Source organism: Barbatula barbatula, assembly GCF_947034865.1.
Source record: "Barbatula barbatula genome assembly, chromosome: 1".
Classification (NCBI taxonomy): domain Eukaryota; kingdom Metazoa; phylum Chordata; class Actinopteri; order Cypriniformes; family Nemacheilidae; genus Barbatula; species Barbatula barbatula.
In genome coordinates, this window is record NC_136766.1 from 8616260 (window position 1) to 8643528 (window position 27269).

General features: G+C 38.6%; 2 protein-coding genes across 2 annotated transcripts in view; one reads left to right on the top strand and one right to left on the bottom strand.

The window, feature by feature from the left end:
• pcxb (pyruvate carboxylase b) overlaps positions 1 to 27269 on the bottom strand; it is a 156269-nt gene that overhangs the window by 49750 nt on the left and 79250 nt on the right. The gene's annotated exons all lie outside the window — the stretch shown is intronic.
• On the top strand, positions 8486 to 18363 carry LOC306895793 (leucine-rich repeat and fibronectin type-III domain-containing protein 4; the record flags this gene model as incomplete). Its single annotated transcript, XM_079459324.1, has 2 exons — positions 8486 to 10200; positions 16402 to 18363. The coding sequence occupies 2 exons, from the start codon at positions 8486 to 8488 to the stop codon at positions 17633 to 17635; spliced, it is 2949 nt and encodes a 982-aa protein (XP_079315450.1). The 3' UTR covers positions 17636 to 18363.

Consider the following 27269-nt stretch of genomic DNA (forward strand, 5'->3'; position numbering starts at 1 on the left):
ATATCATGGGTGATTGCCTTTCTAAGACTTAAGATTGGCAGGAACGATAAAAAAAAGCTTATTGAAGAGGAGAACAGAGTCATGTCCAAGCCCCAGGAAATCATTGAGATGATTGGCCAGTAAGCTTCCACCTAGCAATATTATAAAAATGCACTCTTCTCTTCTATCTATCTACTCTCTCTTCTTATAGTTATTTCTCTTTAATCATAGCCACTCTGTGTCTTTCTCTCAGATACTTGATGGATTACTGTTGTCAGGCCGTCATCCACCTGCATATCAGTGTCTATGTGTGTATGTGTGATGATGACAACCAAAGCAAATGTTTTTGCTCACAGGTTGTCTTAGATAACCAAAGATGATTTATGAAAATCTCACTTATTTATCATAAGTCATTGACTTGGAAACATAAGGTTTTATTTGCATTCTTAGCAGTTTTGGTGAGCTTTAAAGTTTTTGCGTTCCATTTGACTTTGACAAAAAACAGTTTGACAAAAATTTACAAAAAAATTCCCAAAATGTATACAACGCAGAATACGTGAAAAACTCAATTTCGACAAATGTGGTAAATTTTTCGATTTGAGTTTTAGACACCATCTGAAAGCTGAATAAATAAGCTTTCTATAGGACAATATTAGTCTGGGATACAACTATCTGAAAATATGAAATCTGAGGATGCAAAAAATCTAAATATTAAGAAAATAACCTTTAAATATGTCCTGCAGAGGCGTTATAGCTGGCTGTTGCTAAGAAGAAACAGGTTTGTTTTAATGTTCTCTATTGGCTTACTGCTGTAAGGACGTTGTGGAGAGTAGATGAACCTGAAAGCGGAAATTCTACGATTTACATAGATACCAAACTTGAGTGAGTCCGTTTTTTGTTTACGATTTTGCTGCATCCACTCACAAAAAAAAAGTTTTGATATATTTACAGTCTGAAATTGATAAAATATCTTCATGGAACGGTCCGTGTACCTCCGGATAATTCATTTAGTCGTTTTTGTTTTCAAAACAGAAAAACGAATAAACCGTTCATCTTTGATATATTCCACCATATACGAGACACATTTTTGGTTTGTTTGCAGTAAATGTTGCAGTAAATATGTAGATATACATTTCTGTGCGATGTAGCAGTAAATGTGTAGATATACATTTCTGTGCGATGTAGCAGTAAATATGTAGATATACATTTCTGTGCAATGAAGCAGTAAATATGTAGATATACATTTCTGTGCGATGTAGCAGTAAATATGTAGATATACATTTCTCTGCAATGTAGCAGTATGTACAGTTACTGAAATAAAGAATGTGTGTCTGTGCGTCCGTGCGTGCAAAGCTGACAGCCAGGGAGGTTTACCATATGCCCCCATTAAAATTCATAGTGAGAGCAGCTCGTTTTGCACTTCTGATACAAATTTGAACCTTTGTTTGCATTAAAAATATGAAAGTTGTTAAATGTTAAGTTCATGAAAAGTTTAAACATAAAACACTCAACTCTACATGCATTAAAGCTGTTTACAAAAATAAGCTGAGTTAAACAAAATCTGTCCTTATCATTGCATATTACATTATAGGCTAGCTGAGTTTGATAAAAAAACTACTAAGAGAATGTACAAATAAGCAAAGTGGATGTCTAAAATAAAGGTTCATTGTTAGGTATGAAAATCACAAGGATAATTTTTTGCACTTTTTTCCAAATCAGAAGCTTTATTGCCAAGTGTGCTTTGTACACACAAGGAATTTTCTTTGGTGTTGGAAGCTGCTAGTACAAACATTCAACACAATGACAATACAAATATAATAAGGCCACGTTTACACGATGAAAAACTGAAAAGTTCTGATCCTTAGGCAGTTTTGAAAAGTTTCACGTACACACAACAATGTTATCAAAACAATCCGCGTTTATACAGATCCAAAAAAATGACTAAAACACTGTACTACGCATGCCACGCCAGTAGTTGGCAACATCACTTTGTAAAGAAAAATACCAGAGTCCCTGACGATTGATTGACGGTTTATTGGAAGTTGGATTTCCGTCGCTAAAAAGACCATACAATACAGAGAGCTGCATTTCTCCTCATCCATAGTGAAGAGAAGCGTGCACACATATACAAACAAACAAACAAACAAGAAGGCGAAAAGTTTGGAGATTTCGAAAGTTTTCCTTCCATCACTCCCGGGTCTGATCCAGAAGCGCTGTTTAAAAACCCTTCGTTGGCGTGAATGAGTGTAAAGATTTTGCTGTAGATAAATAATTAGTCTCCACTGGTGCTTATAGCACTGGTGTAGTAAATCTACACTTTGCTGGAGAAGCTTTAACAAAAAAGACCATGTAATCCGCCATTGTTGTATTTGTTTATTCTTCTTCGTTGTGTTCGGGTGTACACGCGTATACCCCACTCCCACACATAATACGCATGCGCGTTTTCTCATTCTTGCGTACTTCGGAGTTTACACGGAAATGAGAACGTCGTGGTTTTCAAAAACTTGCACTTTGAAACCCGTTTTCAAAAGTTTGCGTTATCAGTCCCCTAAAACGGCGTTTCCGTGTAAACGTACAGCCAAATCGCATAAATTGTTTTGCGCTTTCACTTGAAAACGGTCTTGTGTAAATGTCCCCTTAGATTTACAGTCTAGACTATTGTACAGACAATGGGGGATAATAACGTATAACGTAGTATATAGTCGAATTTAGACTTGTGCAAATGAATAATGTTGAAAGTAGAGGCAGTGTTATATACAGTGCATGTAGAAATACAATTGAAATAAAATAAGGCACTATAGTGCACAATATAGGGGTAGTGAAAGTGGAATATTTCTCTGAAGGAGCAGTTATCCGTTTAGGAGGGAGGTTACCTGGGGAAGAAGCTGCTTCTGTGTCTGGAAGTCCTGGTTTTTGGTGGTCTGAAGCGCCGGCCAGAGGGCATTTTTGTCGTATTATATAACAAATATTTATTTATGTCTTGTGATTTATGTTAGAGGTGCTCTAAGAATTTTGTTGTTTGCTTTGCCTGCAATGACAATAAAAACTATGCATTCATATTCAGGTATGCGAATGTTAAGGTTAACCGGTCACAGTGACCCATGATTAAAGAAGAAATAGTAAAGAAATAGTTTTTTTAATATACAGTCTGTTTGATCACCATGTCTCATATTACTACAAACCACTCACTACATTTGAATAAAAATACATACAAACAATAGACACCTACCCAAAACACAATAGAGAATGTAATGGATTTATTAGTTATAATAGGAATTTATTTATGGTTTTAATGCATAATAACACAAAGGTTTTTTACAAGGAAACCATTACATGTTCTATTGTGTTTTGGGCAGAGTTCTATTGCAATGTAATAATGACAACGTAATTGTCTCAGATTACAAAAAAATCCGTAAATCTCCTGAGAGAAACAGTTGTCCGACAATGAGAATACAGAACTGACTATACTTACTAGGCCACCGTAGCGCAGGAAACAAATGTTAGATTAATCTGAGAAACAGTAGTCTCTATTTCATCTCATCTATGTCATCTTCCTTTACATTGCAGAGTTGAAAATAAGAAAGATGAAATCTATTTTCCAGAGTATGTGTAGGCATGTGTTTGATCATGTGCATGTGAGAGATCATTTCCCATAAACCCTAGAGGCTTTAGTAAATCATAGATCCTCTTTGTTGCACAGATCATAAATCTCAGAGATTATTTCTCAATAAGATATTTCATTAGAGGTTAGACGTCTTTAATACACAGATCAATCGATATGAATGATATATATGGCTAAACCCACCTACGGTTCATCCTTTATATCTACACAACACCATAATACAGACTTAAACTCACTGTGACCCGAGCCTCCAGTCAACCTTCTCTTTCCTTTTGCATAAACATACATACGCACACAATCTAGCCAGCAAGCACACAGTTATTACAGTTTCCCTTTTTGAGAAAGTTGAAATAATATCACACCTTACAGAATATTGCTGGTCTCTCATTGTCTTTTTCATACTTTTCGTGATATAAATTATAGTTCCTTCCCCGCTATTCAGTGGCCCAACACAACAACACTGTTGATTCTTCAATGCCATGGTACAAGAAACCAAGTTTGTTTGTCTGAATGGAACGTGATAAGAAAAACTGTCTAATGCAAAATAATACAAAAGAGACCACATATTATTGTATTGCATTGCTTTTCACTGGCTACACGCTGAAACAAACAAACAGCACAGTCAATGTAATCTGATTTACAGACGAATCATTTGTATGAGTTGGTTCTTTTAATGAATCCGTCAAAAGACTCACTAACTCGCTTGTACAATCTAATAAACTTCTCTCTACATTCACCAAAACAATAACTGAATTAACATCTGACTGCATGGTTTAAAAAACACGTGGTTCAATGAATTCTTTCATCGTTTACTCACCCTCATGTCATGACCTTCTGCAGAACACAAAAGAAGATATTTAGAAGAATGTTGGTAACCAAAAAAAAACAGCCAGAAAGCCAGATTTCTCAAAATATCTTCTGTTGTATTTTTCAATTGAAAGAGTTTTGCTTTGAACGACATTAGGCTAAATAAATAATGTCACGATTCTTATAATTGTATCTCAAACTAAGATAATTGTTCACAATAGTTTTGTTGTAGTAAATCTTAAACGTTAAATTTTTTTATTAAAACCAACACTGCTTGTTTTGCACAGTATGCAATTAGGACCGATTATTCTTCCAGGATTCTGCGGGAAACAATGGAATATATAATATGGTTACAACAGTGAATATCTTAAAAATGATACCATAAAAAGAACAACAAAAAATACGAGGACTTGTCACAGTTAAAGACGGTTGTTTTGGTGACAGGTCGCGTTTAGGGAGTCAGGTTGCCCTGGAAAACTGTCGTACTGAAAAAATCTCGCTTTGCGACTTGAGCGCTGTGAAGAGAGTAAAACTGAGCTGAGATGCTAATGATTCTTACTGGGTCAATGCCGCTTCAATTAGTCTTTCAGCAACCGCACCCGCACAAGTGTGTGTGTGACTGAGCGCTTCTCTTCTGAATTGTCCTGTGTGGTACGGAACGTAATTGATGTGATAATCATTAGCAAAAGCACATCTGCATTGTGGCCACTGAGGTTAGAGTCCCTGACAACAGCGGCAAAGCTCCATGTGTGATTTAATGTAAGCCAGCGAGGGATGGGGGGGGGGGGGGGGGGGGTGAGGACAGTGCATGTTGATGAAAGCCAAGTGCAGAGAGATGTTCAGAATGTGCCAAACGCACACATACACACACCACAGACGGGGTCATTACGGAACTAAAGCAAGGAACTCCAAATAGTTTTCATTCAGTCTGAACCATGACTAATATTAAGGATTACAAAAGGATTACCTGAATTTATATTCATCCAATCTATCCTCCATCACCACACACATGCACACACTTCTACTCTCGCAAGCGGATAAAATTAGACCGAGACAAGCGCTGGCATGTGCTGAACTCAGGAATATGCTGCGGATATGACAGAGGAGGCAGGAGAAGAACATAAAAAAAGAAAGGAAATGATAGGGGGAAGAGGAGTTATAATGTTGAGGAAGGTTTGCTATCTATCCTGGATGACCGGATCGATGCGGAGAGAGACAAGATCTATTTTGGCCAGCATGCTCTCAGGTGGCCGAAGATGGTGAGAGAAAGAGAGAGAGAGAGAGAGAGAGAGAGAGGGGGGAGGAGGGGTGCTTTAAATAATGTTGCATCACTTCTCGAGTTACCTCAAGGGCAGATGGGAAGATCTGCAAAGGTGATTACTGAAAGAGAGGGGCGTGGGGAAGAAAACAGGAAAGAGAGGAGAGCAAGGTCAAAGGAGGGCGTAAGTGGACCACAAAGAAAGAAACAGACGGGAAGAATTAAAAGCAAGGGAAAGATTAAGAGGATACTTTTAGATAGAGACACATTTCTCAAAGGATTCAAGGATTGCAAACACATAACATTTTGCTATAGGCATGAATTAGACTTTGTTGATTGGTCTGTATTGTTTTAGCATTTGATTAACAGAAGCACTGAAATGGTTAACAACAACTAATAGCACAAACTGTTTACACCCCCCAATTTATTTAAAAGGATAATTTACTCAAAAATGTACATTCTTTCTTCATTTATTCCCCCCGTCTTTCAAACCTGGAACCTCAATGACTTCCATTGTATGGGTTCAACACCATTTTTATTTTATAATATTTTTGGGTGTTCCACAGAAGAAACCGCCATATACACATTCTGAATGACATAAGGGTGAATAAACGATTTTTGGGTTATTTACCTCATTATCATGTTCGAGCAAAACACTCATCCTTAATTACTGTGTGTTCTAAAACATAAAAATTCCACACAGTCTTCGTAAGTCTGAATTCCAGAAATACATAAACAGCTCTGGCACACGCGTAGTCATGTACTCGCAGATAGAGAAACTGAAAATTGCCTGTCCTTGTATCAATCTAAGATGCTTTTGGAATCATTTTGTCATTCCGCACACGTCCTTCTTATGATTATAATAGCAGCAATTCCTAATCGTCACAATTTAACCACAGTAACAATAACCGCAGAAAGCATGTTATGTGGTTACTGCCGTATTTTTTGTAAGGGACAAATTGTACAGCCACAAAACTTCATCATGCATTTTTTTTTCATACGTGAACAACATCATAAAAACCTCCCTTTACAGCAGAAGTAAAGTCACCGCGGACTCATCCATAACGCAACAATAACACAATTGGAAGTCGCTGCTGTTTTATGAGTAATGTTCTGAAAAACATTGTAATTGAATACGGTCTGATTGTTCCCCAGTTAAATTTACCTGCATTTTTCAGTTTAATGACATCGCAAAATCTTCAAAATGTACATAATTACTGCGCTGTACTGTTTATAATACCAGAGATGGGTGTGCAACCACTTGTTTCGCTAATGAGATGTGTTTACGGGTACGTGAAGCGCCGCATGGGCACAAATGTTTAGGAACGGTTATTTAAAGATCACTCTTGCAGATCTGCGTGTCAGCTGTCAGGAAGACACAATACTTGATCTGCCAAACATTCAGAGCTCTGCTCCACATTCTCACTCTAGAGATGCTGAATATAATCACTACTTTCACTTGCAACTACAAGATTATATGCGTTAGAGTTAAATGACACCGTTTAAAAGCATTTGCTGCAGGACAGCCGTATGGTGTGCACAGATCTCCCTACCTTCATCTTTTGTCTGAAACCCGCTCTTGAAGATGACAACATAACAAATTGGTGTAGGGAATCAAATTACAGATAATATGGATTTTTCACACTCAAACCTACAATTAGCATTTTTATGCAATGATTATCTCTCTCTCACTCCCTGTGTTATTACCTATTAGTTTATCTCCTGTTTCAGCTTGGTAACTGAAGTCTTATGCACCGAAGTTAGCATTTAGACTTTATTTGTATCGATTATGTTACTGTATATTTGACCTCATTTTTAGCTTAAAGCTCCCACAACTTTAAGAATGAAACATTCTTTAGCACAGCCTGTCCATCAGTGGAGATCGATTTCGGAGTGCATGTCTGCACAAGTAAAGATCTGAGTGCCAGCAAAACGTCTGTGTGCTGTGCATGGCTCTCAGCCCTCTTGAAGTAAACTGCTTATCTGCTAAAGAAAACTGATAAAACATGCATGTTAAATAAAGCGTATTCTCCACAAAGGAAAGTAGGGTTTTCTGGGTTTAAGATATGCAAGGAATACACAAGTTTGTCTTTTTTTGGTTTATTAACATTTTTATTTGGTATTTCACTCAAAAATGAAAATTCGGTCATTACTTACTTAACCTCTTGTCATTTCAAAACTGCATGGCTTTCTATTGCAAAACACAAAAGATATATTTTGAAGAATGTTGGTAACCGAACAACAGCAGTACCCATTGACTTTTGTGTCTATACAAAAGAAGTGAATCGGTAATATATCTTCTTTTTTGTTCTGCAGAAGAAGAAGAAACCAAACAGGTTTGAAATAACAAGAGGGTTAGTAAATTATGACAGAATTTAAAGGGACCTTAAAGGCAAAAGTTCACCTAAAAATAAAATCTCTGTCTTCATTTACTCACCCTCGAGTTGTTCTAAATCTTTATAAATGTATTTGTTCTGATGACCACAGAGAAAGATATTTGGAAAAAATGCTTATAACCAAACAGTTGGTAGGAAAAATTACAATGGTACTCTAAAGTGGTCAAGAACGGTTTGCTTTCAAACATTCTTCAAAGTAGAATATTTTGTCTTAAACAGAACAAAGGAATGTATACAGATTTGGAACTTGAGGGAAAGTAAATTAAGACGGAATTTTCATTTGTGGGTGAACTGTTCCTTTATCTCATTTAGAGCTAAAGAGCCACATACTGTATATGTCCACTAGAAAGATAAGGATTGCAACAATGTGTCTGATTGTTTTTCTTGCTTTTTCTAGGTCTGTGGATCACTCCCCTATCTACCATGCCAGACTCCCCACCCCTTCAGCCATTCAGAAAATCATACGCGTCCCTCATCGTATGCCATCCAGGCAGCAACACGCACACACCCTCGTCGCCGTCTCATTTATCCATCCATCTGAAACGGAATATCATCAAAACCTGTGATACATTTTATCAACCCTCTCCTCGACTGGTGCCAAAGTTTACCAGTAGAAACTCAACCAGGGACAAAACCTCAACATTGGCATTATTGCACTGGTTTACATTGATCACCTGTGCCTGCTTACTGCCTGCTCTGATTGGTCCAGGAGTAGTAGCTTCTGAGACGTGGGGCGTGGTCTCAGCGTGCCCCTTCCACTGCGTATGCAGGAATCTCTCTGAGTCTCTGAGTACACTCTGCGCTGACAAAGGACTCCTTTTTGTTCCACCAAACGTAGACCGACGCACTGTTGAGCTCCGCCTCGCAGACAACTTCATTCGAGAAGTGAGAGGAGCTGACTTTGTCAACATGACGGGATTGGTGGATTTGACGCTATCCAGGAACACCATCAGTCACATTCGGCCAATGGCTTTTGCAGATTTGGAAAGCTTGCGTTCGTTGCACTTGGATGCCAATCGGCTGACAGAGCTGGGCCCACGAGATTTGGCAGGCATGCTAAATTTGCAGCATCTCATTCTCAACAACAATCAACTCATTAACATCTCCTCTGAGGCCTTTGATGATTTTCTTTTGACTCTAGAGGATTTGGATTTATCCTACAACAATCTGCGCAAAGCACCCTGGGATGCTATTCAGAACATGGCCAGTCTACATACATTGAATTTGGATCACAATCTTATTGACCAGATTGCTGAGGGCTCCTTTAGTGAGCTCTACAAGCTAGCCCGTTTGGATATGACTTCAAATCGTCTACAGACTTTACCGCCTGATCAGTTGTTCGCCCGCTCACAGACAGGGGTAATAAGCCCGACACCCTACAATGCAGTGATCAACCTAAATTTTGGAGGTAACCCATTTCACTGTAATTGTGAACTGCTTTGGTTAAGGCGTTTGATCCGCAGTGATGACATGGAGACGTGCGCTACACCACTTCATTTAGCGGGACGTTATTTTTGGTCGATACCTGAGGAGGAATTTACCTGTGAACCTCCACTCATTACCCGACATACACACAAACTCTGGGTGTTGGAGGGTCAAAAGGCAATGCTCAAATGTCGTGCCATCGGTGATCCAGAGCCAGTGGTCCACTGGGTCTCACCGGATGACCGCATCATTGGCAATTCAAGTCGCACCACATCTTACCGAAATGGCACACTGGAGCTACTTGTAACCGTTGCCCGCGATGACGGTACATACACTTGCATCGCCATCAATGCTGCGGGCGAGGCCACCTCTTTCGTTGACCTTAAAGTAATCCCTCTACCTCATCGTGGAAATGGAACAATACTGTTAACTCGTGACCCTGGATCATCGGACATTACCAGAGGGAAAGCTTCCAATGGACAAAGTCCTGGCCTGGATACTTACACTGACACCCAGGAGGGACAGGAGGAGGGTCAGACTGAGACTGAGGATGGTGTCAGCGATGGGGGTGAAGAGCAGATTGTGGGAGTGCAGGGGGTGACATCCACGTCGGCACAAGTGAGGTGGGAAAACCGTCGCTTGACGGGCGCCAACCTGGTGTGGATGTATCAGATACAATACAACTGCACAGCCGATGAGACGCTTGTTTACAGGTGAGCCAGAAAGCATGCACTACATTAATGCCAATATCAGGCTAACTAATCACAAATTACGTCTCTTGCCGCAGAAATAACGGATTTCTGCATGCAAAGCTGGATAGCATTTTAGCACTTTTGGTTCCATCGCCCAAAAGTCTATGGGTTGTTTTTAATGGGTTTTTGGTAAATAAGTTCTGTGGTTAACAAAACCTCCATTAGTTCTATGACATGAAACACACCAGTTATAACCCGCTTGTGTTTTTTTAAGAGTATTGTTTATCTTAAAACGGCGGTTGGTTAAAAGTTGCTAAAAACGTCATTATCCTTTGGCGGGGATGTTAAACACCATCGCGCATAAAAATCAAACAAGATGGGCACAAATCTCGTATTTCACAGAGCGATTACTTACCAGGGAACACATTTTTAGTAAAGTCTGAAAAAGTTGGTGTTGGTGACGTTGATATGGATCTACTGTAGTGTGTTTATAGACTCATGTTAGCTTTTTATTTTTGCCAATTGTGTTTAGGCTTCAAAAGTAACAAATGTTGGGTTCATTTGTAACCATTATCTAGACTAGAATTTTAGCAGAGATCTAAAGCGATGACAAATAAGATTAAATCTGACAAATCAGAAAGGTCAATATTATTGAGGATTTCTATATAAACTATTTTCAACACACATCTACTGAACATTGAAAGTTCAACCTCCGAACAATAAATGGGTAGTTGACACTGTATGGTGCTAAAGCAAAAATGTCCTGTAGCTCAGTGGTAAGAGCATGGCATTATATGCACATACTTAGAAACAAATGTATAGGAAAACGCAATGTAAGTCGCTTTGGTTTATAAAAGCGTCTGCCAAATGTGTAAATAATATATTATTAACAGTTTGTTTTCAAAATGTTTGCTGTCACAACATATAGTGGGTATTTGTCAACTACCCAAATAAACCTCACATCAGACAACTAAATAGTAAGAACAGAAAATGTATACGAAATATGATAATGTTAAAAACAATCAAGTAACGTACAATTATCAATTAAGGAATGTAAAAATTTAAATTGTGTATAAACGTGCACACACACTTCTTAATATAATCACACTATGGGGATATATATGTATGTGTGAGATTATTCACTTCACTTCGCTTTCACTTCATTAAGCGCAGGAAGTTACACAAACCTTGCAAGTGGCAATTAGCAGAAGAGGAGACAAGTGTCAAGATAAAAGATACTGACACACTACTGACACAACTACTGGGAAAAAGTCAGTGTCAATGCTGTCTAGTGCTTTGTCAAATCACTAAAGATGAGTCACATCACTAAGTGTAGCCGTTTTGTTTGTTAACCAGTTTGCTTGCATTAACTACATACAATTTCAAGATTTTCAGCCCATATCATTAAAAAAATGACATTTTAACTATGGCTCGAATAAGTTTCCATGGTATTACGGGGCTAATTGTTAAGAAATCCACTTATATAAGCCATTTAATGTGACATTTAACAGCATTGCAATAATGAATATGCGATGTTCAGATTTTTGTCAGGTTGAATCCTGATAATAATAACGAGCTTCATGCTTAACCCCAGGCTAAGGCGGTCCCAATCCTTTCTAATGTTATCAGTGTCTGCGACTCCAGCGGTGACTTCAGTCTAGCTGCTGTCAGACATTTTTGTAACATGTTCAATACATCTCACAACCTCTCCGAGACATTATCTATGGCAAGTGACATACACCCTCTTCCTGTCTGCCCTTCATTAAGGGACCGAGAGGGAGTGCATGCGTGTATGCGGGTGGGAGAACCGCAGGGTTGGAAACTGACACCACAGACATTGAAACTGACAGGGAGGCTGGTAGAGAGACAAAGAGAAAGAGAGAAAGCGAATGAGAAATAAAGAAAAGGGTGGGACACAGGTAGAGATAGAGAATTTGACACAGGACCCAAGGGAAAGAATAATGAAGTCTTTAAATGAACTTAAACTATAGTGCCAATAAGTATGTCACAACCAATCGTGCCGACGGCCACCATGACATGAGGAAGAAGAGGTGAGAGTGAGCAATCGAGAATGAGAGCGATTACTGGTAGGGGGAAAGCTTTAATCTTGTTTTAGGTTTGGTGCCAGGGTGTTTAGCTTTGTTAAAAACAAGAAAAGCAGTAAAAAAAATCTGGATGCCCACCATATGATCTGGCAAGCCCTCAAAAAAGCTGGACGTTGCAACAAACAGACAATAATTGAAATGGAGAAATGCTTGACTGAAATGAAAACCACCGCCATACACAATGCGCTTGGAGATAGAGTTTGCTGAACTAACACAGTTGAAGTCTGTCGCAACACATTTAGTTTAACATTCGTAATATTGTCTCTAGCCTACTTGTAAAGGCTTGTATGGTTAATTTCGTTACAAAAGCAAGATGCTTTAAAGAGCAATACTGTAACCACTACAATGAAGTACTCTGAGCTGACAACAGTTTGCCCTTCAAGTGCCACATAGAGATTATGGCAAGGAGATATAAAGTCATATTGAAAGGAAGAGGAGAGAGACTGGTGTTAACTGGGTGTAAGTTAATGATGAAAGAGTGTGACAGCAGAACCTCAGGGTTTAGTTTAGAGAATAAAAGCAATCTGTTTATGAAGATCAAGTTAGTGGAGACAAAAGTCTTTTCTGTCTCCTCCTTTTTGGTTCAGGCTCCATCCTCCCATCCTCTATTATTAGAGGGTTCTAATAATTGCCTGTTTCTGTGTCACCAGCTTCACAAAAGATGTCCCTGTCAGTTTGTATAGCAGCATGAGCGCGTGTGCGCATGTGTGTTGATGTTTGACAGTGAAATCCGTTCACACACAGAAACACAAATTAAAGGCACTTGAAGAAAAGGTCAAAATCCCTCTCCAGAAAAATAGAAATCAACGAGGGTTGACAATCCAGATGAAATGTTATTGCATACAGGCTGCTCCATCACAATATAACACACACCGCATGCACTTTTGGGTTTACTTTGTTAAAATCATTGGCACACCATGGGCACACCATGACTCCACAAATGCCCCTGTAGGGTAAGGAGGACCCTGAAGTGTCTTGCGGATAATCAAGACGATTGTTATTTAGATAACATGTGCAAAGGTATCTTGCCTGCGCTCAATTTAATCTTACTGCTCTCTAGCCTCCTGGGACCTAGCAATACATATTTGTCCTCTATAAAGGACATTTGTTTCTGTGAATGTCTTTTGAGGCGCAACATGTTAAACCTCAGGAGGGACAAAGTCATTCAACATGAAAACTGTGATAAATATCTAGGATATTTTGAACTAAATAAAAGTACAAATATTACTGTTGTATCGCTTCAAAGTGACCATGAACTTGTTTTCTTTGCAGTATTTGAGGTCTGAAAAAATATAGAGCATCTTTTCTGTTATTTTGACCAGTTTATCCAGTTTTCGTTTAAATCAAATTCAATACTGTTTACAAAGCATTCCTGAATGAGATCTCAAGAACCTGGCTAATGAAGAATATTTTACATATTCGAGGTAAAGGGGGACTGTATTGAAAGTGATATAATATGAAATTTTTTATGTATTTTGTTTTTTTATATAACATAATTCCCATATAGATCCAGTGGCCCTAAACATTTAAATGACATATAATTTGTTTTTGTAATATACAGTAAGTGGAATAGTGATATTGTGCCCAAATGTAATACATTTTAACCGAAATCAATACCGATCAATTAAATGTCCAGTGGAGAACGGATGAAGACAGACAAGCTGTACTCAGCAGGAAATTTAATGCAAATAATGCAAACAGAAATAATATTTTATTCAAAAATTTTGGGGAAATATTGTTATTAGTTCACAGAACGAAAAAGAAATAATAATTTTTGCTAAACACATATACAGTAAATATTTAATTCAGAAATACTGAAAACTATTTTGAAATGGTCTCTTAATTTTTTCCGCATATAACATATTTATCACGTCCACCGGCTAAGTGCAGTACACAAGCCAACATCTGTCTGCCCTGCCAATATCTTGATCGCACATTCAAAGCAGTTGGTACAGATTTGTCACCCGGTGACCAACACCCGTCACTTTCCTGCTGAGTACAGTTTGTCTGTCTTCATCCATTCTCCACTGGACATCTAATTGATCAGTATTGATTTCGGTTAAAATGTATTACATTTGGGGATAATATCACTATTCCACTTACTGTATATTACAAAAACAAATTATATGTCATTTAAATGTTTAGGGCCACTGGATCTATATGGGAATTATGTTATATAAAAAACTAAATACATAAAAAAATTCATATTTTATCACTTTCACTTCAGTCCCCCTTTACCTAGAATTTGTAAAATATTCTTCATTAGCCAGGTTCTTGAGATCTCATTCAGGAATGCTTTGTAAACAGTATTGAATTTGATTGAGTTTCTATCTACACCGACCTCTTATGGACCGCAATTTCTTCACTGGTGTATCAAAGCCATCCATTTCTAAAACATTATGATCAAATAACATTTTGGTTTTGTAATGAAAGAGACGAACACATTTGACCGATCCTATTTGTGTCTACAAACTAATGTTAGACATTTAAGCATACAATATTTTTCAGGTCAAGAGAAACATTTCACTTAAGTGACCTTAAACCCCTGAAGCGTTGTGTATTTGCTAAATGAATGCAGCCGTAGAGAGAATCATTATGGCTCTGTCATTCACACTTAGAGCACCTACTTAGCTGGATAAAACAGGAATCCACCCACAAATATGCTATATTTAGTTCAACATCATGTTGTCAGCAGCAATGTCCATTTGATCATCACTTCCAGGTTCATGGTTTGTCACTTACAAACAAGTCCATGTACTAGCATGCATAAAGCCACTGAGATGTTGTTTCATGTTCATTCAAATATAAGATATCTTGCTGTGGTCTGAAACAACATATGTGCATACATACCAACACAGAGTCTGGAAATACAAAGCTATAGGAGGGCAGACAGAGTGACCTTGAGCTTCAACTCATAATTTACAGCACAGCCGAGCTTAATAGATTCTGACCCCAATGACAGAGCAGCTCAGGCAGACAGTGTGTGTGTGTGTGTGTGTTAGAACGAGTGGGAGAGTCTTTTTATAACTTTATTGATTCAATAAACAAATTATGCCTGCACATGTATATCTGAAAACAAATGGCTTATTCTCCAGGACAAATATTTGATGTGAATGTGTGCAGCATCTTAACATGGAAATATTTTTCCTATCCAAGCTTAATGTGCAGTAATCTATTCGCAGGATGACGTCAAAACAGGGTAAACACGATGTCTGATTTCAACGTGTCAATGTTTGGTTTGGGGAGGGACTTACTTTTTGGTGCAAACAATGGAGGTTTTGTGAAAGCTAGGAAATGACATCCATCATGATGTTTGCTGCTGGTAAAGCAGAAATCCCAAACAGGCTTTACAGGGATAGTTCACCCATTATGTCTGTCATTATTTACTCACATTCTTGACATTTCAAACCTTTATGACTTTCTTTCTTCTGCAGAACACGAAATAATATATTTTAAAGGATGTTGGTAACCGAACAAAGGTGCATTCACTTGCATTCGTTTTGTGTCCATACAATAGAAGGGAATGGGTACCGCCATTGTTTGGTTACCAACATTAAGCATAAATACATAAATACATAAACACTACAAACTCACAAACAAAGCCCGCAAAATACACCACCCTCCCTTAAATAAACAATCTTATATTTTTTATAATATTACTATACTGTATGTGCAATGTGTTTCCTTCACAGAAACAAAATTAAATCCATTAGGATAAGTGGACGGTAGGTGCCAGCCAATGAATGGTAAGGAAGTAAGAGAGAGAGAGAGAAAGAAAATGCAAGAGGGAGAAAGAACAGCATGTGGGAGTATAAGAGGGCTTTAATACCATGACTAAAGCATTATTCTATGTGTCAACGTCTTGATCAGAGCCTGTAATTATATGTCGATATCAGACGTATTGTTTGGGAGGGCCTAATTTTGCAAGCAGTGTTCCAAAATGGCCCTGTACATTTCCATTACATTAGTTATGCCTTTGTGTGACAACAGTGAACTAAGAATCGGCTAAAGAGAACAAGAGTCAAAGCAAAATGGTGTTTCATTGTGAAGGCATGAGGAGACGGTAATTGCTCGAGGTTATTAACCTTTCTTTTCTCTTTTCCTTCCTCTCTCTCAGGATCCTGCCCTCCACGAGTGACAGCTTCCTACTGAAAAACCTGGTCTCGGGCACAGACTACAATTTGTGCGTGCTAGCCATTTTTGATGACACGGTCACTTCCATGGCTGCCACGAAGGTCCTCGGTTGCACCCAGTTTAGCACCAAGGTCAATTACCCTGATTGCCGTTCACTACAAGCGCACTTCCTGGGCGGGACTCTAACCATTTTGATTGGCGGTGTTGTTGTGGTAACACTGTTGGTGTTTACTGTGGCGCTGATGGTGCGTCACCGGGTGTGCAGTAACCATGACAATCACCGTGAGATGGGAGAAGAGGCGGGGTGCTCAGGAACGGACTCCCCTCCTCTGTCTGGAAAGGGTTCAGATGTGTTCTCTCAGAGCAATGGAAATGGAAATGTCATGATGGTGGTGCTGCCCAACGGGCTGGTTCAAAAACAAAACGTTGCGGAGGGGGGGTTGGGGTCACCACCTAAACCAATGTCCAAAGTGAAACCGAAAACCCTCCCAAAGCCCAAAGTGAATGTGGATCAGTTCAGGGTAGGACTAGAGGTGGAGACGACATCGCTGAGACAACCCCCAATGTACAAACTGGATAAAGAGCGAATGTCTTTGTATTACACCCCTACTAACCATTCGCCCTCAACACTCCCACGTCCGTCGCACCAGTTAGGAGCAAAACAACTCAAAATAAGTGCAACCAGTAAGGACACAGGCAAACGTGCTAGCTTAAGTTTGGCCCCACCCCCCACTTACAGCACAAAACTAAGTGATAGGCGGTTCAGCACAGGTGGCGGTATCGTGGTCCGTCGAGGAGGCACAGACAGCCAATGGAACTCCTCGCTGGCCTATCAAAGCCCCACTCTGTCCCACCAGAGCCCCCCTCTTGGCGTGTTGCGCCACAAGAGAAGCTCATCGTTCGATATGGGTGAAATTGCCACAACGGCTTGCTACAGTTACGCAAAGAGACTTAGCATAATCTGGACCAAACGGAGCCAGTCGTTACATGGCATGCTGGTCCACTGTACCTCAGCAACAAGCAATTCCACAACCAGCAGCGGAAGCGACGATTTCCAAGTTAGACAGGCACGCGGATACATCCGTGCCTACAACACCACCAACTCCAATTCCAACCCTCCAAAAGCTGAAGTTGCGAATTCAAAGGACCAGCAAATGAAGGACACCGAAAAAGAGAAAGATGACAGAAGAGAAGAACTGGAGGAAACTGTGGTGTAGTGAGTTAGAAGATGTTGATGAATGAAAGGAGATGAAGTCAAGCTAGGGATCAAAAAGAGAAACCGTTTGAAGTTGAGATGAAAATTCTGCAGGTCAAGCTTTTGAGAGAGCTGAAGATCCCACAGAATGTTGATTGGTACTATTAAAGTAGAAAAACAAGTCAGTAAGACAGGCAAGATGTCAAGTAAACGCAAAACAAAACAATAAGGTTGTTAATGAATCTTGGAATGATGTTTTAAAATTGCGGAGAACAAAAACTTTCTTACTAAAGGCAAGCACTTGCTAACTCAAATCGGCATCGGAGCATCGATCGATACGTGTTCCTGTGAATAACTGGGACAGAGCCAGCAAGTGGACATGCAGAAGCATGCACAACTGATTGGAACCAGATCGATCGATAAAGTCTGCAGCAAATGCGGATTAATGAAGGATGCAAACTACAAAAAAGGAACGTGAAAATGTACAAATGGTACAATGGAAAAAACTATTCGAAACTCAAATAGAACATACAGTAAGTGTTCACTGACTGTGGTATAAAGTTAATATTTTGTGTATGAGGTTGTATGTGTTTGTTTGTTTGTTTGTAGGTGAGTGAGTGGATTAATGCACAAAGAATTCATCAAAATACATTTTATGACGTCACTGGATCTGCTGTACGTGACCACCATCATCCAGTAATGTGTTATTGGAAGCTAAAAGACAATGGCTGGCGTAGGAACTCTGGACTACTGTATAAGAAGAAAATAAAAGAAATATAAGAAAATATAATTTCAAGTTCACAAAATCTATGAATAAATTCTGTTTAAAAACAATTTTAATGTTATCAAGTGTTGCGATATTTTTTACTATGGAAGGTCAAATTAAAATAAGCAAATTAAGTGATATTAATAATTAATGTTATAAAATGTGTGTGTGATCTTATTTTCTAAACAAAACTGTTACATTTACCTTGTAAATGATTTAGACACAAAAGCACTTTTAGGTAAATTGAAAGAGTCACTTTAAAAGTATTGGATAAGCTTTTCTTGCCTTAGAACAGAACAAGAGGGCAGGACACTTGATTGTTAAATTTGTCTCTCTCTCTCCCTCCCTCATTGTCTTCATGTCTATCTGCAATTTCAGATAGTTACCGGGGAAGGGCAGCGTGCGAGGGTGAGATAATGAGAGATTGAGGGAGACAGAACTCTCTGCAAGACTGCTGATGCAGGACAGACCGAGGAAGTGCAAGAAATGAGCGAGCACAATGGACAGAGACGGTGGACAGGATAGAGGGCGATGTGTGCGTTAGCTTTATTTTTGTCATGCAAGTACTTTGCCAGAATTTATCACATTGCCAATAAAGCCCATTTAAGAAGAGCTTAGGTGAAATGAGGGAGATAAGATGAGTTGCCCTGTCTCTCTCTCTGGGTATGCATGTGTGCCTGGGTGGCCTTGTTTTTATATCTCGACGGGGACCTGAACTTGAAAACACACCAACCCATAGGGGCTTGTGTCATGGTGGGGACCAAAATTGAGGTCCCCATGGCCAAAAAAGCTTATTAATCCTACATAGCGATCTAAATACGCAAAAAGTATTCTATGATCTTTAGGTTTAGGGGATAAAATATACAAATTGTACGCTGTAAAAATCATTATGCCTTTGTGCTCACGGAGATAATAAACCAGACATGTTTGCGTGTGTGTGATTGCACAGACACTGTGTACATCACTGCCTTCTGTATTTATCCATAGCAACTGACAGACTTACAGGAGGTTCTGGGAACACACACAATAGGCTGTTATATTTGGCCCAATAAACCAAGGGCTAGGGAACAACGAAGACGAAGCTTTAACATTAATGACAAATCAGGACACAAAAAAATGAGTTGAGAAATCTGAGGATCTGACACAGGTGTAATTCATAGAATCCTATGTAAGAAAGTAGTTGCCTGTGTAGGCAGTAGACATAAAAACAGTTAAGTAGTCTGAATAGAGATATTTGACACATGCTGACATAAAAACAACACCACAAAGAACTTAGATAATAAATGGCCGATATGAACTGTTATATAATCAGATCTGTGTGGGCTAAATCATTTGAGAAGATTAAGGTTGTCTCAGTGCTTACTGTGACCTTATATCTGTGCTTGTGATGTGTGTGTCTGTCAGAAGGAGACAGGCAGAGAAAAGATGAGTACACAGTAAAAAGGATGCTGTTTCTCAGCCAGCCCACAGGTGTAAAATATAACAAGTTTTCTTTTACCTGCCTGCAGTGAAATTCAGGCCAAATTTGAGTAATTAAAAACAGTTGACGCACACACACATTTAGAGACACAGAGGTTTCCTTCAAATATTTCAGCACTTTATCAGCAGACGACTGGACGTCCAAGAAGGAACGTATCATCCAGGGCAATCTCATAAGAGAAGCACTGTCATGGTGACAATGCACCGCCAAAAGACAAGATTTATGTTCAGAAAACTATCAAACCCTTGCCATTTTCAAAAAATAACACGTGTCTGAATGACGCAGGCAACATTTTTACATGCAGGAACTCAAGCAGAACTTAGAAGTTGCAATACTTTAAAGCACCCATCTTCAATTTTGCTTAGAACAGAATGCTGTAAAAAGGCCTCTCACATAATCTAAACAAGATTTAAGTGGTTATATTTAAACTGGTTGCATTCAAATCAAAACTACTATTTTAAGAAAGTCATTTTAAGAGTTAGATTAAATAAACAACTTCATGTTATCACTTTACACAGTGCAACCAACCCTGACATGCATATAGTGTAGAAGGCACCCTTCTCTAGCGTGAGAATATCTGCATAAATGGCACACTTTAGTGTGAGTCCCATTGTATAAAATGTAGACAGATTCTGCGGCAGAGGTAATGTGGCCCAAACTTAACTTCCAGTAGACCTCTGCAAACGATCTATAACTGTTGTAGGTTTAATTTAGTTTGTTATTATTAATATACTATAAAATGTGAATATAAGTTAAATATAAATTCATTCAATTGTTATATTATAACCAAATACAGACCGGATGCTAACTTCTGGTAAGGCACGTACGCCTGATGAAACCATCTATAGATATATAAAAAAGTCAAACATACACAGTACGTACACAGTCACGATAATTTGATAAAAAAGCACCGTAAAAGTCAATTTATATGATAAGCTTGGGCGAGTAATATCGCCCTTATAGCCCGGGAAAGTGCAATACAGCTCTGTGCTTCATAAAAGACAGCAAATCAAGTTTTCCACAATAAGACTGTATAAGGTCTTATAATGAGTAAATAATGCTGCAGTTGTCATTTCTGGAATCCTACCAAATAAATAAATAACAAAACCAGAGTGACATGTTCTAAACTATTTGAAATCAGGGGCGCACAAGCTATAAAATAATTCTGGAAACTGCAACTTTTCTTTACTTCATCTCCATCTCTGTGCTACTGTATCCCTGCCATCAGTTGTATTTGACATAGGGCCTTTATTCCTCTTAAAAAGTGTAACTATCAATTATTGTGGCGTGAAATGCCACAGACGGCCACCAGTAAGAGAAAATTATATTACTTTCAACAAAGTACAGTGTGCATCAGGGCCATTATAAGAATGCTATAGTACTGAAATAATCATATTACCTAATTGATTGAAAGGCACATGAAAACCAACTTCAAGACAAAATGCTTTTAACTTACTGGTGTGCATAATTTACTGTGATATTGTCTATTATCACTACATGTGGTGTACTTGCTTACTCTATGAACATTGTCAGGGTTTTCTGGAGGTCCGACAGGCCACAATTGGCAATTCATTAACAAGGAACAACTGTAGGAATAGTAACAAGAAATGCCACTTTGTCTTTCCCATCCAATAAGGGCTCAGATGACAAAGTTAAGAAATTTGCTGATCACTCCAAAAGTAGGCAGGGAAAGTGAATAACTAATTGACTACCAGAAACAAAATCCTTCCTGTTGAGCATACATAAAACATTCTGCAGAAATGGAGAACTAAAGACACTTCAAATAATGCCAGGGTTTTTTCCAAAGGGACAAACCAGCAGTTGGGTTCAATTAACCTAGAAAAAATGTCTTATATTTGGAAATAAGCCAGCATGTGGGTTGAAACAACCCTGCAAAGGTTAATTTCCAATCCAACGGTCAGGGTTCCCTATATTTATTTATTCAATATTTAATGACAAAAATGTATGTCACAAAAAAAAGTGCTGGGTTATTTTCAACCCTGTGTTGGGTCAAAAAGGAACGAACCAAAACGTTGGGTTAAATTAACCAAGAAAATGGTTTAAATTTTCCCCAACAATATTAAATCATCTATAGGTTAATTTACAATCCAACGAATGGGTTTGCCCCTTTTTGACCCAATCGTTGTAATGTCTTTTATCCCGCTGTACTTCTAAGAAAAAAGAACATTCAATCTTTTTCTGCTTTATATTTCCAATCCGATAAATCACACCTCCTGCAACGAGTCGTGCTACCTGGTTTCGATTCCGTTCCCTCACATCCAGCTCCGTTCACTCTTGATCTCTTTCAGAGGTGCGCGGCCTGCTCTTCTCATCTCCCCTGCAGCGGAAAGCCCACACTGGAGATACCGGCCAGTGCTTACATGGGAAATCCACACAGCAGAGCAAATTCATGCTGCCAATGCCAAGAAAAGATGTTAGTGCTTCCAGTATGCTTATGTTTAATGTCGTTTCTAATGTTCTCTTAAGGTCCTCCTGAGGGCTGAGGAAGATTTAGTACAGCTGCATGATAAAATAACGCAAAAGACTCAGTGGTGCTGTTTTACAATATCCTAACAAGCCAACTTTAGAAAACCGTCAGCAATGTGTTAAATCTTAACACCTATCCTTATTTATTCATGCCAGGATTAAGCACTTTGGAAGGAAATATCCATCCTGGTTTATATCGATTTTTTTCTCCTCCCTACAATCTCCAACGTCAGCAGCCTTCATCCCTTGATGCTTTGGCCATATTAGTGAGAAACCCTGGACTGAGCGCTTTAATCAAAAGCCTCTGTTTAACTATCAAGTCAACACATTGTGCAAATCTTCAGATAATGGTTTGTATATGCTGGCTTTCAACATTTTGGGCAGCTCGGCATAATTGGTTAAAGGCGAATAACATAGGCTTCAACAGAGTGGCATTTAGCAGCTACATGAAAATAAATAGATGAAAACGAATAAAACAAGGACATGAGGCCAATGAAAAGACATAATTTAGAGATGACAGCGGTGGCAGAATACAAATCGGAAAACTAATCGCTGAGAGTTAGATGAGATGGGGGGCATTTTGGGACGAGTGGAAGGACAAATAATTGGGAATAAATGAAACTATGTGTACAATGTTTGGGAAAAAGAACAAAAGCAAAGGACAAAAATTGGCAAGGAAAATGTTGTTGCCTTAACAATGAACAAGTTAGACATCAAAGACAAGCTTTTAATCAGCCATAGAAAAATGGAAGCACAAACAATGATTGAACAGAGATTGAGCTTCACTATTTTACACGATTAAAACTAAAGTTTTCCATGATGACCTCATAACTACATGTTCTTGAGTACCACACAGCACAATATACAGTAGATGCGTGGGTGGAAGCCTTTTGTATATGTACGGTACTCAGAACTACTCACATTTTTCTAGGACCACTCCCCTGAACCTCGGGAACACATTTTAAACAAACGTTGCAGAGTAACAACAAAAAAATCATCATGATAAATCAAAATTACGTTTAATCTGTCTATTTTCTATATCATCTCTTAGCACAGTAAAAATAAATTGGGTCATCATTTATTTAAAAAAAACTAAAATAACATTTAAATCAAGTTCCCGTATTTCTCAAATTCAAAATTTACATTTATGCAGACGCTCTTAACTAAAGCAATTTACGATACTTTACATTTGTATGTGAGTACGTGGAACCCCTGGGATTGAACATGAACTTGGCATTGCTAGTGCCATGCTCTAACCTAACCTGAGCAACAGGAAAGCAATATATAAATAAAATGAATTGCTTGTGTTCACCTTATCTACAATATATCATTTCAAGTGTGCATAATACATTTGACAAATGATTAAATATATATATTCTTGGCCACACCTGAACGAGGTAGTCTTAGCAAACCTCAAAATAAAATCTGATGAAAGCGATGAAACCCAACGGACCAGTCTGCATAGGATGATGTACATGGCTTGAAATGCAGCAGTGTGGGTTTTGCAAATGACTCTCAAGTTGAGAGCCCTCCAGGGTTAACCTGGACCGAAAAATAATATAACGTCAACAACAAAGAAATCCAGAATAAGCCTGTGGAGCTGTTGTCTATTCATCCTAAAGAATGACTGCGAATGAGGAGAATCCCAGGATATAAACGGGCGCACTCTGACCAATAAGAGACCACTTTACCCACACATGGACTTTGGTTTGTTTAGAACAGATGTTTCAGTGTGAAAATGAATCCAAGCAACAAGCAAATGCAACATTGTAACTATTTAATTTAACCATTTTTAGAACAAAGAAACGGTCTGACGGCTCTCTTACTGTGTGTTTCTACTGCAGTGGAAGATACTTGTTTGATACAATCTCCAACGCCAGTGAACTCCAAATACTGCATTCTGTCTTCATAGCCTTTTATTTTACTGTAGCCATGTCTATACACTTCATTACGCATCTCATTATCCAATTTGAGTATGAAACAGAAATCAAATAATTAAACTAATCAACGTGGTCTATTTAGAGCATGACAATATATTAGGCAGAACCCCTAAGACATGAAGAGAGACAACACAGGGGTTTTGATTGTCACCTCTGTGTGGGCTCTTTCTTTCTGGCACGCTCTCTCTCTCTCTATCTTTAAAGCCCCAGGAAGCAGAAGCCTAGGATGACAGGAGATTACAGGGAGATTTGTGTGTTTTTTGTGAGAGGTCGACCTTTAGGGCAGGGCGGCGTGATGATGATCCTTTACACCTTTTCTGTGTCTGTGGTTGCGGTGGAGAATATAATTGAGGTGTAGATATAGCAGGAAGATCATTAAATCCACTTTCTCACCTTCACCTTTAACTCAACTTCCATTGCTTTTCTCGCTTACCATTTTTTTCAACCTTCAATTGGTCCCGAAACCTTTTGCATTAAGCTGCTCTTTCTGTTGACTGTTAAGTTACATACATTTTATTTATGCGTCCTGAACTGCCTCCTCTTTAAACTCCCAGCCATAAAATCTTGATGTCTTTAGCCTCGGTACAAATTAAATTACCTCAACCAATGTGCTGAACAGTTCGCATCATTATTACCTTCCTCGCTATCTCACAGCGTGTGATGCAATGTGAAGAAAAAATACATTTTTCCTTGTTTCAGGTTCACTGAGGTAGATGTAATCGACTGCTCTTCAGTGACAACACTTCACACAACACGTGCATGTTTTTGTAGGTGCTAGAATTTGCGCCTCAGCTTGTTGCAATGCTTGGTAGCAGATGTGCGCAAGTAGGAATAAAGAGAGGCTAAAATAAAGATAAATAAAATGTATATTTTCATTTGCTAACTATACATTAGGGCACATGCAATTCATGACATGAACAATAGATTCAGTGTGTTATTCAATTTCTTGTGGCTGTAAAATATTAGATTCTGGTCAATCAGGGCTTTCCGGTGTCAACATTTTTCGTAATAATATAATTTCACCTGCCAAAACAATTATTATCCATTTAATGTATGGTTTACCTAAGAACAGAAATTCTCCCATATTTATTTCCACCACAAACCTCTACGACTGACTTTTCTCTGGAAGCTGTTAGAGACAAAGAGAGTGAGACCAAGAGCTGTTCGACCTACAAAAATGACAAGCCATTTCATTGCTAAAACGAAAATTATAATGGTTTTATTACATATTCTAAGGCTTCTATAACAATACCATTATATACCATTTGCTGTTCATTAAACCATTACAACATTTCTTTGTATAGTGTGTTTTGGGTCTTATTCCAGTAGGATTTAATGGTGATCTATTGGTTCCCAATGGTCAGATAATATATCCCACCTATATAACCCAACACATTACAGAAGAGACCATTATAGAGACCATTAACTCCATTTCTGTCATGCTTTTATTGCTTAGCTGGCCTGACAAAAGTCATTCATTAATTATTTACTGAAAGTCTACTTTCTGCAAGTTGCTTTGGATAAAAGCATCTGCCAAATGCTTAAAGCGAGTGAATTCTGTCATTATACTCACCCTCTTGTCATTCTAAACCTGTATGACTTTCTTCTGCATAACACAAAAGCAGATATTGTGAAGAATATTGGTAACCGAACAATGTCCTTTTTGTGTGAGCTTTCCCTTTAAATGTAAATGTAAACGAGCTTGGTATGTTAAGTGACAGAAGAGCAAGCACCAAAGCAGTCATCCTAGTGCCTAGTCCACCCATAAAATATATTTTTACTCTTCACTAAATGTATTTGGTAGGCAGTCATATTATACACAACCTCACTATATTTACTAACCTCACTATTCTTAGCTTTTTATACTGTGCTAGGCTTTAATGGACTAGTTTGATGCACTTATGTATTTTGTTGCCTATGTTGTTATAATTGCTTCCAATGTTTCCTCATCTGTAAGTCGCTTTGGATAAAAGCGTCTGCTAAATGACTAAATGTAAATGTAACCCTGTAACGCACAGTAAATCATATGGAAGACGTGCCCTTCTATATTTCTGCAACTTTAGTTTCAGTATAAGTTTGTGTGTCAGGCATCGCAGGAATAGATGGGCGCGCTCTCTGATGTTGCTTGAAACGCCACCGCTGTCCAGATTCCCCCGATACACTCATCCAGTCCAGTACAGCGAAACCGCTCAGATCACAGCATAAAAGCACAAACCTACAAAAAAGATTTTCATAGCCTCTCTTTTTGGATTTCCACTCATCCTTATCCATCTTCCCACTCATTCCTCTCTTTCGCTCTCAATCTTGACTTTTTGTTGCCTCTTTTAAGGCGGTCACGCCAATTCCCAACCATAAAATCCCTATTAAAGCTTCAAAGCCTGTTCACTCCCCCCGCTTTAACATGTGCATGTATGTGTGCATGTATGTGGAGGAGATTCGACAGCTTTAATCCACGCTTACAGACACATAACACCGCACACACACACTCACTCGCTCAATAAATGTAACCCTTACCCGTCTTGTAATTACTGATTAATGGGTCAATTTAAGATTTAATTTTAGCTCAAGGCTTTATTTCAATGGCATATTAGGTTTTCTCAAGGTGGATGTCTGGGTGGTTGTCTATTTATCTCTGTGTGTGTGTGAGATCCAGGCTGAAACATCTCTTTCTGATGTGATTTTGTTTTGTTTTGTTTGGAAACAGCTGTTCTCTGAACATAGGGTCATTACTCACAAGCTACTAATATCCACCTAAAATGAATCCTCTCTCCCTCTGCATCTCTCTCTTTTTCGCTCTCTCGAGTCCGTCTCCTTGTTTTGTCTGTTCCTCCTACTCTCATTCTCTCGATTTTCCTCATCCTCCCTCTTTTCTCCACGTTCTCTCATTCTCTGAGATTTCTGTTCTGTCGTCATGCATAATACATAAAAACCTTAACGATCTTTCTGTCTCATCTTCTCTCGACTGCTACACTTCTCATTAATG